Below are 13,356 nucleotides of genomic sequence, written 5' to 3' on the forward strand. Positions count from 1 at the left end.
AATAACATCAAAAGTGCAAAACGTTATACACATATTGAAATATACATTTACGCACAAACTGACCACCAAACGCAACTTTCAGATGCCATCTTTTTTTCTTAGCTCAACCATCACGGAATGGAACGCACAGGATTGTGGGATATCAAAGACAACGAAGGATTCATCTATGATCTATGATGAGAATTTGGATTCAAATGTGCCTTGATGCCTACCTGGCTTGGGATGCTAACTCTGAAGGTAGCATTTTAAGAGTTTTTGGATGCAGCAAATAATTTTGTCCATTCCATTTTTGTCCATTCTCAGATTTGGCTTTTTTCCCTCAGCTTGACTACCAAAGCATTTGTAATTAATGCAGGGCTGCCAATATTTTTGTCCATTACTATCTATCTATCTATCTATCTTTCTATTTTTGAAAAACATATTTTGTTTTATTTCAGAATTGTGAACTCAGGTTCAAAGTAAGACAGGATTTATACATTTTCACAAGTACCATGATGTACTATGTCTGTGTTTAGATTGCAGACACAGTGAGGATAAGAACACACACACACGTTTATGTATACTCAGTGCTTGCTCTTTGATGAGATAACTTCCGTTAAAATGAGTGCAGTTTAGGGTATGCAGTAACAATTTGACAATGACAACAGCATGAAAACAAAATAAGAGTGGCAATAGTCTTTCATTTAACATCTCTGAATATTACATTATCATTTGTCCTCAATAAATGCATTTTAAAATAGGAATATGTCAATAAATACCAATAACAAACATGCACTGTCAACCATATAACATTCACAACAGCAGCAAACTTTCCTTTCATGAAAATAAAAATCATTGTAAAGCACAAATAAAAGCTGGTTAAATAAATGACAGAGACAATGTCTACCTTAAGTATTATATGTATAAATAATATGTACTTTACAGTTAAAAATGTTACTTGTGCCCAACCTGGCACGACAAAGGCACAGATACATATATTCCTCTCTGAATCTGAGCCACATTCAGTCATTTCTGCAGATTGTATCATATTATATATCATATATCATAAGTCATATTATAGCACGTGTGCTTCTTTGCCACAAAGTCACACACAATAATAAATAAAAATATTGTAAGTTGCTAAAATTAAAGATAGTCTTTTAACTTTTGGCCTGCCAATATTAAAAGACATATCAACAGACATATTATTGGGGAAAAACAGTATTAAATGATACGAAAGGAATCAAAACTAACAACAGGGAAAAAGTTGGATTGTCATCAACAAACAACAAATGACCTTTGCATGTGGTGGGCTGCAGAGATAAAGAAAATAAAGATACTGTACATATTAAAATGAGAACCAAAGAAACCAAGAAGTCAACACTGTAAAATATGAACCAATCAGTGATCTGGAAAGAATGACCCAGACCTTGTGAATGAAACACTAAGCAAAACTGTCTCGAAATATCTGGGCAACTCTGAATATGGCCCAGAACTGAGGAAATTTGCTCTTGAATTAGCTGTTTTTAAATGATTTATTTTACAACGGAGCTAATGTGTGTGTGTAAACAGCGTATGTGTGTATTATTGCATGTGTAGGTGTGTGTGTGTGTGTGTGTGCAAGATTGCATTACAATGCTGATCTAGCTATGATTATTTTGGCTGCTGATCACGTTTGCTCCTGGAGGGGCAATATGTATTGAGTCCAGGATTGGCCGTAACACCTGACCAAATGGCCTGAGAGAGAAAGAGAGAGCAAGAAGTACTGTGAACAAATCTTCATACATAAATCTTCAGCATTGGAAATGTGACAATTGAAAATGAGAGAACATCACCATTAATACATAAAATTACCAATGAGTGAAACTGAAAATGGTCAAGGTCACAATTCACTAGAAAATAAACTGCATAAAGAAAATGAAGCATATTTTAGGACCATAATATTAATGCAAGTAGCATTTTGCCTACACATATGCTGGCAACATTTACTACCCACTTACTGTTCTATAATTATTAGCATTGTACACTTCAGTTGTGTTCATTCATATGATCTTTTGACCTTTTATAAAGCAACTCATTTTCAGTCAATTGTTATTTCTACTTTTTTCCTGTCACATGGAACTTTTATTTTTTGAGAGTTGTTTAAGTGAGAGAAGATCCTGTAACATGGGAAATTGTTATGTTTCATTTTAATTTCTTGTATTATGAAAGTAATGTTTAGCTTTGATGAAAAGTACATTTTTGTTTGTATATGCTGTCAATTATGGTTCTTAGAAAGAAAAAAATTGGTTTCAGGCCATCCAGGATGTAGATGATTTTGTTTCTTCATCAGAACAGATTTGTAGAAATGTAGTATTATATCACTTGCTCACCAGTTGATCCTCTGCAGTGATTAGGTGCCGTCAAAATGAGAGTCCAAACAGCAGATAAAAACAGCTGATAAACAGCTGATAAAAACATCCAGTCCTTGAATTGTATGACACAATGTCATAAATTGAATGAACCAACTTATAAAGCAAAAAGCTGTGTGCTTGAAAGAAGGAAATTCAGCAAGACATTTCTGACATCAAACATTGCTTCCCGCTAAAATATGAGTCCTATATCCACAATAATACTTTATAAAAAGTCATCTTGTCATTTCAGGACAGAAATATGCACACAGCAAGTACTGTTTACAAGCCAAAACAGTTCTGAATAAGTGTGTTGGTGGATTTTGATGTGAGAGAGCTACAGGGGATGAACTTTTTCACTGGAGGAAACATTACAGACAGACAGAAACGATAGTTAAAATGCATTAATGCTGGGGGGTTTTCTTACAAACTTACAGCTTTTCTCTTCGAAAGAAGTTAACTTATGGACTGGAGTAATGTGGATCACTTGTGGATTATTGTGAATGTGATTGTGATTGGACTCTCATTCTGACGGCACCCATTCACTGCAGAGGATCCACTGATGAGCCAATGCTGAAATGTTACATTTCTCAAAGCTCTTCTGATGAAAAAACATTCCTATACATCTTGGGTGGCCTGAGGATAAGTACACTTTCAGCAGAATTTCATTTTAGGGTGAACTATTACTTTAATCGTATGGATAAAAACATTATTAAAACATTTCACAAGAATATGTAATGAAAAAAGTTTTTTTTTTTTTTGCATTGTCACATTATTTTCCAAACATTTAACCACTTTTCCCTCACATTTTTATTACTATAATGCATACAGACATTTTAGGTTTTGTTTATACTTTTGAAAAGCAATATTTTCACCTTTTTATGATAAATATACACACTGAAAAAAATAGTGTGGTAACAATTCTCTCTCAGAAATTGTTAGTAATTTTCACAATTACAAAGAAACATTTACATTTATTCATTTAGCAGAAACTTTTATCCAAAGCGACTTACAGATGAAGACAGTGGAAGCAATCAAAAACAACAAAAAGAGCAATGATATAGAAGTGCTATAACAAGTCTCAGGTTAACACAGTACACGAAGCATGGGCTTTTAAATAATATAATAAATAAAAATAAAACAGATAGAATAGAAAAAGAATAGAGCAAGCTAGTGTTAGAGGTCTTTATATATAATTGCATAATAAATGAAAAGAAAATAGAATACAAAAAGATTAGAAAGGTAGTTAGATTTCTTTTAAGAATAGAATTAGAATAGTAACATCAAGGAACTTTCTTGTAAAACTTACTCCAATAATCTTGTTATAATAATGCTTTATTCACAACTTTGAAACATAAAAATTTAAGTGCAGATCTCAAGGTATTTATTTATTCTCTAAATGTAGTTACTAAATATTTACGTCTCAGGTGGAAATAAAAATAACACTGGAAATCTACTTGAAATAGCGTACTCACGTGGAGAGCACCTCAGAGGGCAGATCTGTGATATAGGAGGGAATTTTATTGCCAGTGAGAAACTGGGCCAACTCATTAGTGAACGTGTTACAGTTGTGTTCAAACAATCTGTATTTGTCACCACTGCAGAGAGAGACAGAGGCAAGAGATTCAAACCAAACCAAAAAAAGAGGCTTACTAAATTCAAAGAATGCATATAAAGCCAATGTTTATACAGTACAAAAACTTTATAAGTACTTTATTCTGGAAGAAAGGAATACCTCATTTTATTAGCTATCAAATACACACACACACCACTCACCTATATATTGTCTCTCCAAGTGAGGACAGATAATCCATAAAGATCTCCTCGGTCACCTCAGTGTTTCCCAGCTCCACCACTGTGTCTGGAGGTCCGAGCATTGTACCACCCTGTACAAAAATAATATCCAAAAATAATGTGCTAAGATGTGCTGTTCAAATGTATGGCAATAAGCATGTAAAGTGAGGGATCACAAACAGCACAATATGGAGTAAACTAAATATATTTTTGGGCTACTCTTTCCAGTGCTTGTCTTATCTTGAGTTATAAAAGTGTCGCAATGGGTTTCGATTTTACCGGAGGGCAACTAGAGATCCCAGCACCACCATAGAAGAACTCCTCTCCATAGACCACAATAGATGTGTGCCTGTTTAGACATATGATCATACAGGAAAGGCATATAGTTATGTAACTAGAACATAATGTATAATATGCAGATATTTAATAACAATAATTCACTCACCAAATCCCATCAAGCTGTTTTCCTGTAAGAATGAATATGTTTTAGAAATCATACAATTATAGATATTATAGGTATTATATATGTTCCTCATAAGTTATAAATAATTGTATCATCAATATATATTCTTAAGATATAGTATTAGGACTGTAACGGTTTGAACCACTCCAATAGTTTATACTTTATATATAAAAAAAAAAAAATAGTTGCATTATGTTAAATTTAAAGAACCTTCATAGTCATAAATGCTAACTTCGGCACGCGATTGATTACGATAAAGAACATCATGTTCTAAAAGAGTTTGTTTTTTAAATAATTCTAGATAACTGTGAGAACCAGATAAACAGGTCTCGATTAATATAGATGTTACGGTTATGTGAATAACAGATAAAAGTGTTTTCGCAGATCAGCTGCAACCGGACGTGAATTTAACCCGTATAAAGTTGATTCGACATTTGACATTTGTCAGAGATTCAGCTGCAGAAATCTTCAATAGTTCTTTAATGATTTAGCACAATGACAGGAAACATACTGTGTTCTAATTGTTTTCAACTGTAGATGAGAAGACACAATGTGTTTTATTTGTTTTGTCTGCCTTAAGGTATTGTAACTTTATAATGTAAAAGTGCAGGATAGGGACCGTCTGCAAAGTGCAAAACGAAAAGCAAAAATTACCGTTATTCCATCTAAAAGCTTAACTTATGGAATGTATAAAAATAATAAAAATATTTTATAAATGTAAAATATAAGGGGTGTGTCTTATTACTGGTTCATAAACAAAAGTTATTGAAATGGAACAACTGAGAAAAGGCTGGCAAAGCATTACAAAGAAATGCAGTTTACAGTTTACAGCCATCTTTTACTATCATATGTAAGCCAGGATGAACGCTATTGAATTGAATTTGAATCTGTAAACGGGACAGTTTCTGTCTCCCCTTGATTCTGTTATCATGTTCAGGTGTTTTGTGTCACTTAACTTCATTAACATTCCCCTTATGAGCTGCATTCTGTTCAGTGTTTGGTTGTCCGGTCTCGTCGATGTATACGTGGATTACCCCATGTGGTTTAAAAACTTTGTATCATCATCTTCCTTGATTACATGCTTCTATCCTGCACCACACCGAGACACATATGTAATTCATGACGCATGCTATTGCATTAAATAGTGGTTTTCTTGAAGCATCTCGTTCTTCAGTTCTTCTGGATTTATTATCTCTCAGTTTGTATGTCATCTCGGACTGGATGATGATCAGATCAGACCTCTGTGTGGAGCACTGGCTGTTGTCAGACAAAAATCTCACTGGATTATTATCAATTAATGGCAAAATACATGTTTGGACATGTAAACTGATATTTCCTACTGACACTCTACATCAAAAGATAGAAAACTGACTTAAAACCATTTTTAGCTGGTGTAAAATGCTACTGTTCAAATAATTTTGGCCACCACTGTATATATAAAATGCTAATGCAAAAGAGAAAAAAACAGCCCATATATATTGTTTATTAGTTTATTGACATATAGTACATTCATTTTTAAAAAGTATAAAAGTATGGACCAATACAACTTGCAATGTAGCTATAGATCTATAAATACACATACACACACACACATATAAATCAGCATGAAATTTCTAATTCCATTATGCATTACCGCCACCAACACCTAAAAAGTAGTTTTGCAATCTTAAAAGAGGCCATATATAATCCTAATTTTTTTTTTTTTTTTTTTTTTAACAAAAGTTACTGTTCTTTTGAGTAAAATATTGAGGACAGTCCTAAATTTAATTTCATATAATACAGAAAATATATTCAAACTGGAAATTATATTATTCAATGAAAAAAAAAAAAATCACATTACAGAAGGTATTTAAATAGTAAAAATCATGTTCAGTCATTGAAATGGCATGTAAATACAACAAATAATTCAACGGAAAACAACTGTATTCGATCGAAAAAACGTAACAGACAGAATTTAAAATTCAGTCTTGTTAAAGTCAGCATGAACCGGAAGTTGCAAACGACTTTTCTCCAGTGTTGTGACGTATTTCCGAGAGAAACGGAATACTAAATGTAACGGAATACTATAAATAATACATTTTCCAACTATCACCTGATTGGATCTAGAAAAGTAGTTAATGACAGATATCTCACAAACCCCATTTCGTGTTCTGTCCAATTGTTGCAATTTTCTTGCATGGATGAATTGTTCACCAACAAAACAATCAATTTGGGCAAACAAAGTAAATATGGTCAATTTTTTTTTTTTTTCATATTTCTTTTATTATTATTTATTTATTTAAATGGTTTGTTTTGGATAGTAACATTTAGAAATGAGATTCTAAATAACAGTAAAAAGATAAATAAATATAAACATTTTCTAGATGTCATCATAGCACAAAAATGTACAAAGGGTACATTTGACCCACTACTGGGGTTTATTCTGACTTATAGTTTTATGAAGTTATAGTTGTGACCAAAATTATGATTATTTTGCAAAAATAAGAGGTATTACAGAAATTGCATTTTCTTTTTAGTGCTGTCCTGAGTAAGATATTTTGCATCAAAAATGTTTACATATATTCCACAAGACAAAATAATAACTGAATTATGACATAAGCATCAGAAGAAACCTATAGGTACAATTAGTACAATTTATCCAAAGAGTTTGTGAGACCTGGAGAGTTTTTATGAAGAATAGAGGACTGTTTAACTGCTCAGGAAAAATAAGGGACTCATGAACAACTATCAAAATCATTTTCATTGAAGATTGCATTTAGCTTAAACTATAATACGGATTGTTTTAATTTTCAATAGTGTGTGTTTATTATAGTTCTGTGGCTAAAACCACCATCAAAATGTTCTTCTATGAACCAGTAATACGACACCCTTCGGATTTGAGAAAGAAAATGGCATGTATTTTAAATTAATTCATTAACAGATTTGAATTTAATTTAATAGCATGTATCCTGAATTACAAATTAAGAGTAAACCGTCATGGAAATGCTCTTCTAGGCCCACACCTTTTGAAGTTGAGATGAAAAAAAAAAATTATGCAGTTTAAATGACTTTATTAAAATAGTTTGAATGTCAAACTCAGTCAAAACAACTGCAGTATCCTCCTCTAGGTGGCAGTAATACTGGAAACTCTACGAAACGCTTCGCAATCTATTTTCAAAAGTCAGTAGCATCACCTCTGCAAAACTCTTGACAATGTAAACTGTAAAAATGTTCTTAAAGAAATCTGTAACAAGATACAGTCTTTGAAGCGGAGATAGAGGATTTTATTTATTTTGAACAAAATTATGACTAAAACCACCCTTAAAATGTTTTTCTAATCTGTAACAAGACACACCCATTAAAGTTGTGTAATAAAACTGTTATAAAATTTGTTTAATACAATTTAGAGTTAAAACAATTTCATAACAACACTCTTTGCCAGCGTTGTCTTAATTCTTGAATTTCAATAGCATTTCAATAGTTTTATGTTATAGTTCTGTGACTAAAACAAATACAAAATGTTCTTATGAAAACAGTAAAAAGACACACTCTGTGAGGTTGATACAGAAGAGGATATTTATTTTAATTGGATTTATTTATTAGTTTTAATTGTAATTAAACATTAAAATGTTTTCACAAGGACCTGGAATCAGCCTACTGCATAACCACTGGATTATGGAATGAAAATTATTTTTATATTGTTTTTCTTTTATGAATATATTATTTAATAATAATCACTATCACATATCTTGTTTACAATATTTCTTAATTTAATTCCAGTGAGCATTATAAATTGCTCTTGTTTTGTTAATTTTAAAAAAACATTCCGGTGGGGAAATATTAATCGTTTTATCATTTTCATGACTACAGGCCTGTGGCTCTAACGTCTGTAGTCATGAAGTCATTTGAAAAACTGGTGCTGGGCCACCTGAAGGACATCACTGGGCCCTTGCTGGATCCTCTTCAGTTTGCCTACAGAGCAAACAGGTCTGTGGACGATGCAGTAAACATTGGACTGCATTATGTTCTGCAACACCTAGACAGACCGGGGACTTATGTGAGGATCCTGTTTGTGGACTTCAGCTCGGCCTTCAACACGATCATCCCAAACCTCCTCCTGCCCAAACTAAATCAGCTCTCCGTGCCCACCTCCATCTGTCAGTGGATCAACAGCTTTCTGACAGACAGGCAGCAGCTAGTGAGATTGGGAAAATACACTTCCAGCACCCGTACAATCAGCACCGGAGCTCCCCAGGGCTGTGTTCTCTCCCCACTGCTCTTCTCCCAGTACACCAACGATTGCACATCTAAGGACCCCTCTGTCAAGCTCCTGAAGTTTGCAGATGACACCACACTCATCAGCCTCATTCAGGACGGTGACGAGTCTGCTTACAGACAGGAGGTAAAAGAGCTGGCTGTCTGGTGCACTCTCAACAACCTGGAGCTTAACACGCTCAAAAGAGTGGAGATGATCGTGGACTTCAGGAGAGACCCCCCTGCACTCCCCCCACTCACCATCATGAACAGCACTGTGACTGCAGTGGAGTCATTCAGGTTCCTGGGCACCACTATCTCTCAGGACCTGAAGTGGGACAATCACATTGACTCCATCGTAAAAAAGGCCAGCTGAGGAAGTTTAACCTGCCACAGGAGCTGCTGAAACAGTTCTACTCCACCATCATTGAATCCATCCTCTGCACTTCAGTAACTGTCTGGTTCAGCTCAGCTTCTAAATCTGACCTCAGAAGACTACAGAGGGTAGTCCGGACTGCTGAGCGAATCATCGGTTCAACCCTCCCTTCTATTCAAGAACTGTACAAGGGCTGTCAAAATCACTCTGGACCCCTCACATCCAGCACACTCCCTCTTTGAACTGTTGCCATCTGGTCGACGCTACAGAGCACTGAGCACTAGAACGACCAGACACAGGACCAGTTTCTTCCCTCAGGCAATCCATCTTATGAACAGCTGATAATAACGGCGAATACACTACACTTTATATTTATATACACATACACTTTATTTATTTAACACACATACTTAGTATACACTTAAATTTTGCACATAATTTACATGTACATACATAACTGCATCTTGTAATATACCTGCCTACAATTGTCATTTGTATATTGTCATTCACTATCTACTTATTTGTATTTTTTATTCTTTTATTATGTGTTTTATGTTCTGTCTCTGTCATTCTGTTGTACTGCGGAGCTTCTGTCACGAAAACAAATTCCTCGTATGTGTAAACATATCTGGCAATAAAGCTCATTCTGATTCTGATTCTGATTCTGATTCTGATTCTGATACTTTGTAGACGGTCCCTAGCTGGCCGCTTCTAAAGCCTTTAGGAGGATTAAAACAAATGAACTGCGATACTTTTTATAGCTATATTCATTTTATTGACATTTTTCGCGGCTGAATATCTGTCTAATATCCAACATCAAACATCGAACCAACTTTATATCGGTGAATTTAAAACAGTAATGTATAGTTCCCAGTAGTGACGTCTCCTATTAAATATTCATAAGCAAAGCACTTGCCATTGGACAGTAACGTTATAATTAAATTATTTATAATCGAAGAACTAAGCCAATCAACTTTAGAATTACTTCATTTACAATTCAGTAGCCCGGATTTCTCATTGGAGGGTTACCAGGCAACGACAGCATGATGGAATATAAATGAGCTAAACCTTCTTCATGCTAGGATTGGAAACTTCGCGGCCCTCTCCAATATAACGGTGAAGATATAACGTTACTGTTTTTATCACTCACCTAACATTATCGGACTGAGCTGTCGTGCCATTCCCCTCGACAGATCATAAATGAAGAGCTGCACTCCAAACGTCGAGTCGCGCTGATCCATGTTTGTGGAGCGGCTGACTAACGTGAGCCTCTCTGCGGCGAATTCCTGCAGTTAAACGGCCTTACGATTCGCAAATGAGTACAACAGTCTGAAATCTCAGCTTTGAAATTTATAAAACAGTTTGTGTATATTTTACTTTTTGAGAATCAATGGCATTAGGAGGGTCTGAGCAAAAAATAAAGCAAAGCTGCTTAACCACGATTAATAGGCTCTGTCCTTCTGAGGCGCCAATGAAGACGCGCGCAACAGCGCCATCTACCGAGTGTGAACGCGCTTACGTCACGGTCACTACATTGCAACCACATTACCCTCGTCAAATAATAAATTTCACCTTATAAAATCCACAACAACCCGATGACACGTAATCCTTCCTTACTGTATTTATTTTATTGTTTTGTATAGTCTGGCAAATCTTATGCTATAATTTATCTTTTTTTAGATCAGCTTTGACTGTTGAGATCAGAGAAGAGAAGAGACAATTCATCTGAACTCTGAAAAAATATGTTTGTTTTTTTTAGAAAGTTTTCAAAAAGATTTCTTTTAATAAAAAAAATATGTCTATCCAAAAACAATGTCTACAAAGAACGTTTTGTTAACATTCCCATAAAGCATTTTCTTTTTTAATGCGAACATAACGTTATCATTTTGCAAACATTGTGGGAAAGTTTTATTCAGGGTAATAAAAAAAAAAAAAAAAAAAAAAAAAAAAAAAAATTTGAGAACATTACTAAAGAACAGATAACTTTGTAACGAACATTATAACGTTACTGAAAGAACTGAAAGTACTTGTTCATTACTTTGAATTCCCCAAAAACAATGAAAACATTCCCTCTTTTCTCAAAAAAAAAAAGAAAAAGAAAAGAAAGAAAACTCGGTTTCCATCTAAATCAGAGATGCATCTGATTGCCTTTACATTTATAGGTTGGACAATCCTATAATGAGACTGGTTAATTTTCAAGTAAAATCGTTTGAACGTGAAAAACACTTTGTAGCTATGATTAAAATATGATATCGGAGGACTAGATTCGATAGCCGTATTATTAATTATTTATTGATTGATAATTCACAATATAGGCTATATGCAAGAAATTAAACCCCAGTGAATGCAACACACAATGAAGGTAACGTTAAGCGTTTTCTGCCATTTTAATGAAAAAGCTTAAAGTTACTTCATGTATTAAAGGACCGACAGTGCGTTCTGGGTTTATCTGTTTGCCTGTAGGTTATTTTTTTATTATTATTATTATTTTGTCCTTCCTTAATTGTATTTGTGCATTAATTACACCTTCTCATATTTTCTTGGTTTGTGGGTCAAATCAGCAGAATTATTCCGAAGTGATTTAAATTACCTAAATACATCGAATAAACCAAAACACAGTGGTCACAACACGCGAGGGTGGAGGTGTGTGGAACTGTAAATGAGGGGCACTGGAATTCTCTGGAAATCTGCGGAACTTTCATGGAATTCTGTTGGCGCGAATTCTGGGAAGAACTAATTATGAGTGTTATTCTACGCATTTCTCGGAAAACACTATTTAAGAACTCTCTTTTTTCTAGGTGCACGTTAAGAACACGCTAGGGCTTTACATCAGCCTCGGCAATGACCCGATATTCTCATGGATCTCAAAAGTGACTCATCACGTTTTGATCGCTCAGAGAGAGACCACCTTTTCCCGTCTTTCATTTCCATTTCTTGGCAAAAACAGTCGCACTCCTTCCTCAGCGCGCGCAGACTCTCGTGGTGACTCGTGCTCGGTGCACTGTTAAAGGGACGAACGGAGTTTGGCATGCCATTTTAACATTTTTAAAACTAACTAGTAGCCTTACTATGCTTCCTATTTTTTTATTGCAATAATATCTATTATTTGTCGTTTTTGACGGAAGTCTGTCAGAATCCATAGGCAGCCTACTAATACTCACTGCGTTATTTGTTTATTTGTTTATTTATTTGGGTCCCCATTAGCTTCCACAATGTGATTGCTAGTCTTCCTGGGGCCCATAATGTGCTGAAACGTATGTACAATTAAAAATACACAAATATAATATACATATAACTTACATATAACATAACCACATGTATACATTTATCCACATATACACATTCACACACATACAACATTTGAAAATGTCAGTACCTATATAAGTCACAAATTAACTGGTGTAATGCTATTAATAATAATCTGTTTTAGAGTCTTCTTAAAATTACATATGTTGGATATATACCTTGTTCTTAAGTCCAATTTATTCCAAGCAGATGACGATCTAACTAAAACTGTTCTTGTCATACAATTGGACCTTGCGGATGGAACCACTAACACACCTGAGCTCACCTGACGCGTAACATGTGCGTGACAATTCCCACTAAAAACCAATTTATCTACAAAAGATTTTGGATTGCTTTTAAATAGAGCATTGTGCATATAACAGAGAAGACTTATATTAAGTTTGTCCTCCACCTTTAGCCAGCCCAAACAGGTATGCATTTTATCCACACTGGAGCGAAAAGAGCAACCAAGGGCTACTCTTGCGGCTCTGTTCTGAACAATTTGTAATTTTTTTCAGATGTCCCTGTGCAGCACTGGACCAAATTACTGGGCAGTACCCCAGATGTGACAGAACTAAAGATTGGACAACTGTTTTCATAACTAATGGTGGACAATATACTGAACATCTCCGGGAAAAAGCAATGCCTTTGGCCATTTTAGACACGTTAGACATGTAGGGCGTTAGCCCTACATCTTTAACAAAAAACTTTGTGTAAGTTGGCCACAATTAAAACAGTTGCTTCCCTGCAGTTAAAATTGCATCTACATTAAATGGAAAAGTATGATGTCTTAAATAAAGTAAATTAATTTATTCCTAAAGATAATGAATGTAACT

General features: G+C 34.5%; 1 protein-coding gene across 1 annotated transcript; it reads right to left on the reverse strand.

Moving 5' to 3' along the window:
• Positions 1 to 660: 660 nt before the first annotated feature.
• On the reverse strand, positions 661 to 10,724 carry LOC127945576 (desumoylating isopeptidase 1-like). The gene is made up of 6 exons (XM_052541853.1): positions 10,386 to 10,724; positions 4,609 to 4,630; positions 4,443 to 4,512; positions 4,146 to 4,255; positions 3,845 to 3,967; positions 661 to 1,716 (listed from the first exon to the last, which is right to left on the reverse strand). The coding sequence occupies exons 1-6, from the start codon at positions 10,474 to 10,476 to the stop codon at positions 1,623 to 1,625; spliced, it is 510 nt and encodes a 169-aa protein (XP_052397813.1). The 5' UTR covers positions 10,477 to 10,724; the 3' UTR covers positions 661 to 1,622.
• Between the last annotated feature and the right edge of the window lie 2,632 nt (positions 10,725 to 13,356).

This window comes from Carassius gibelio, chromosome A3 (assembly GCF_023724105.1).
Source record: "Carassius gibelio isolate Cgi1373 ecotype wild population from Czech Republic chromosome A3, carGib1.2-hapl.c, whole genome shotgun sequence".
Classification (NCBI taxonomy): domain Eukaryota; kingdom Metazoa; phylum Chordata; class Actinopteri; order Cypriniformes; family Cyprinidae; genus Carassius; species Carassius gibelio.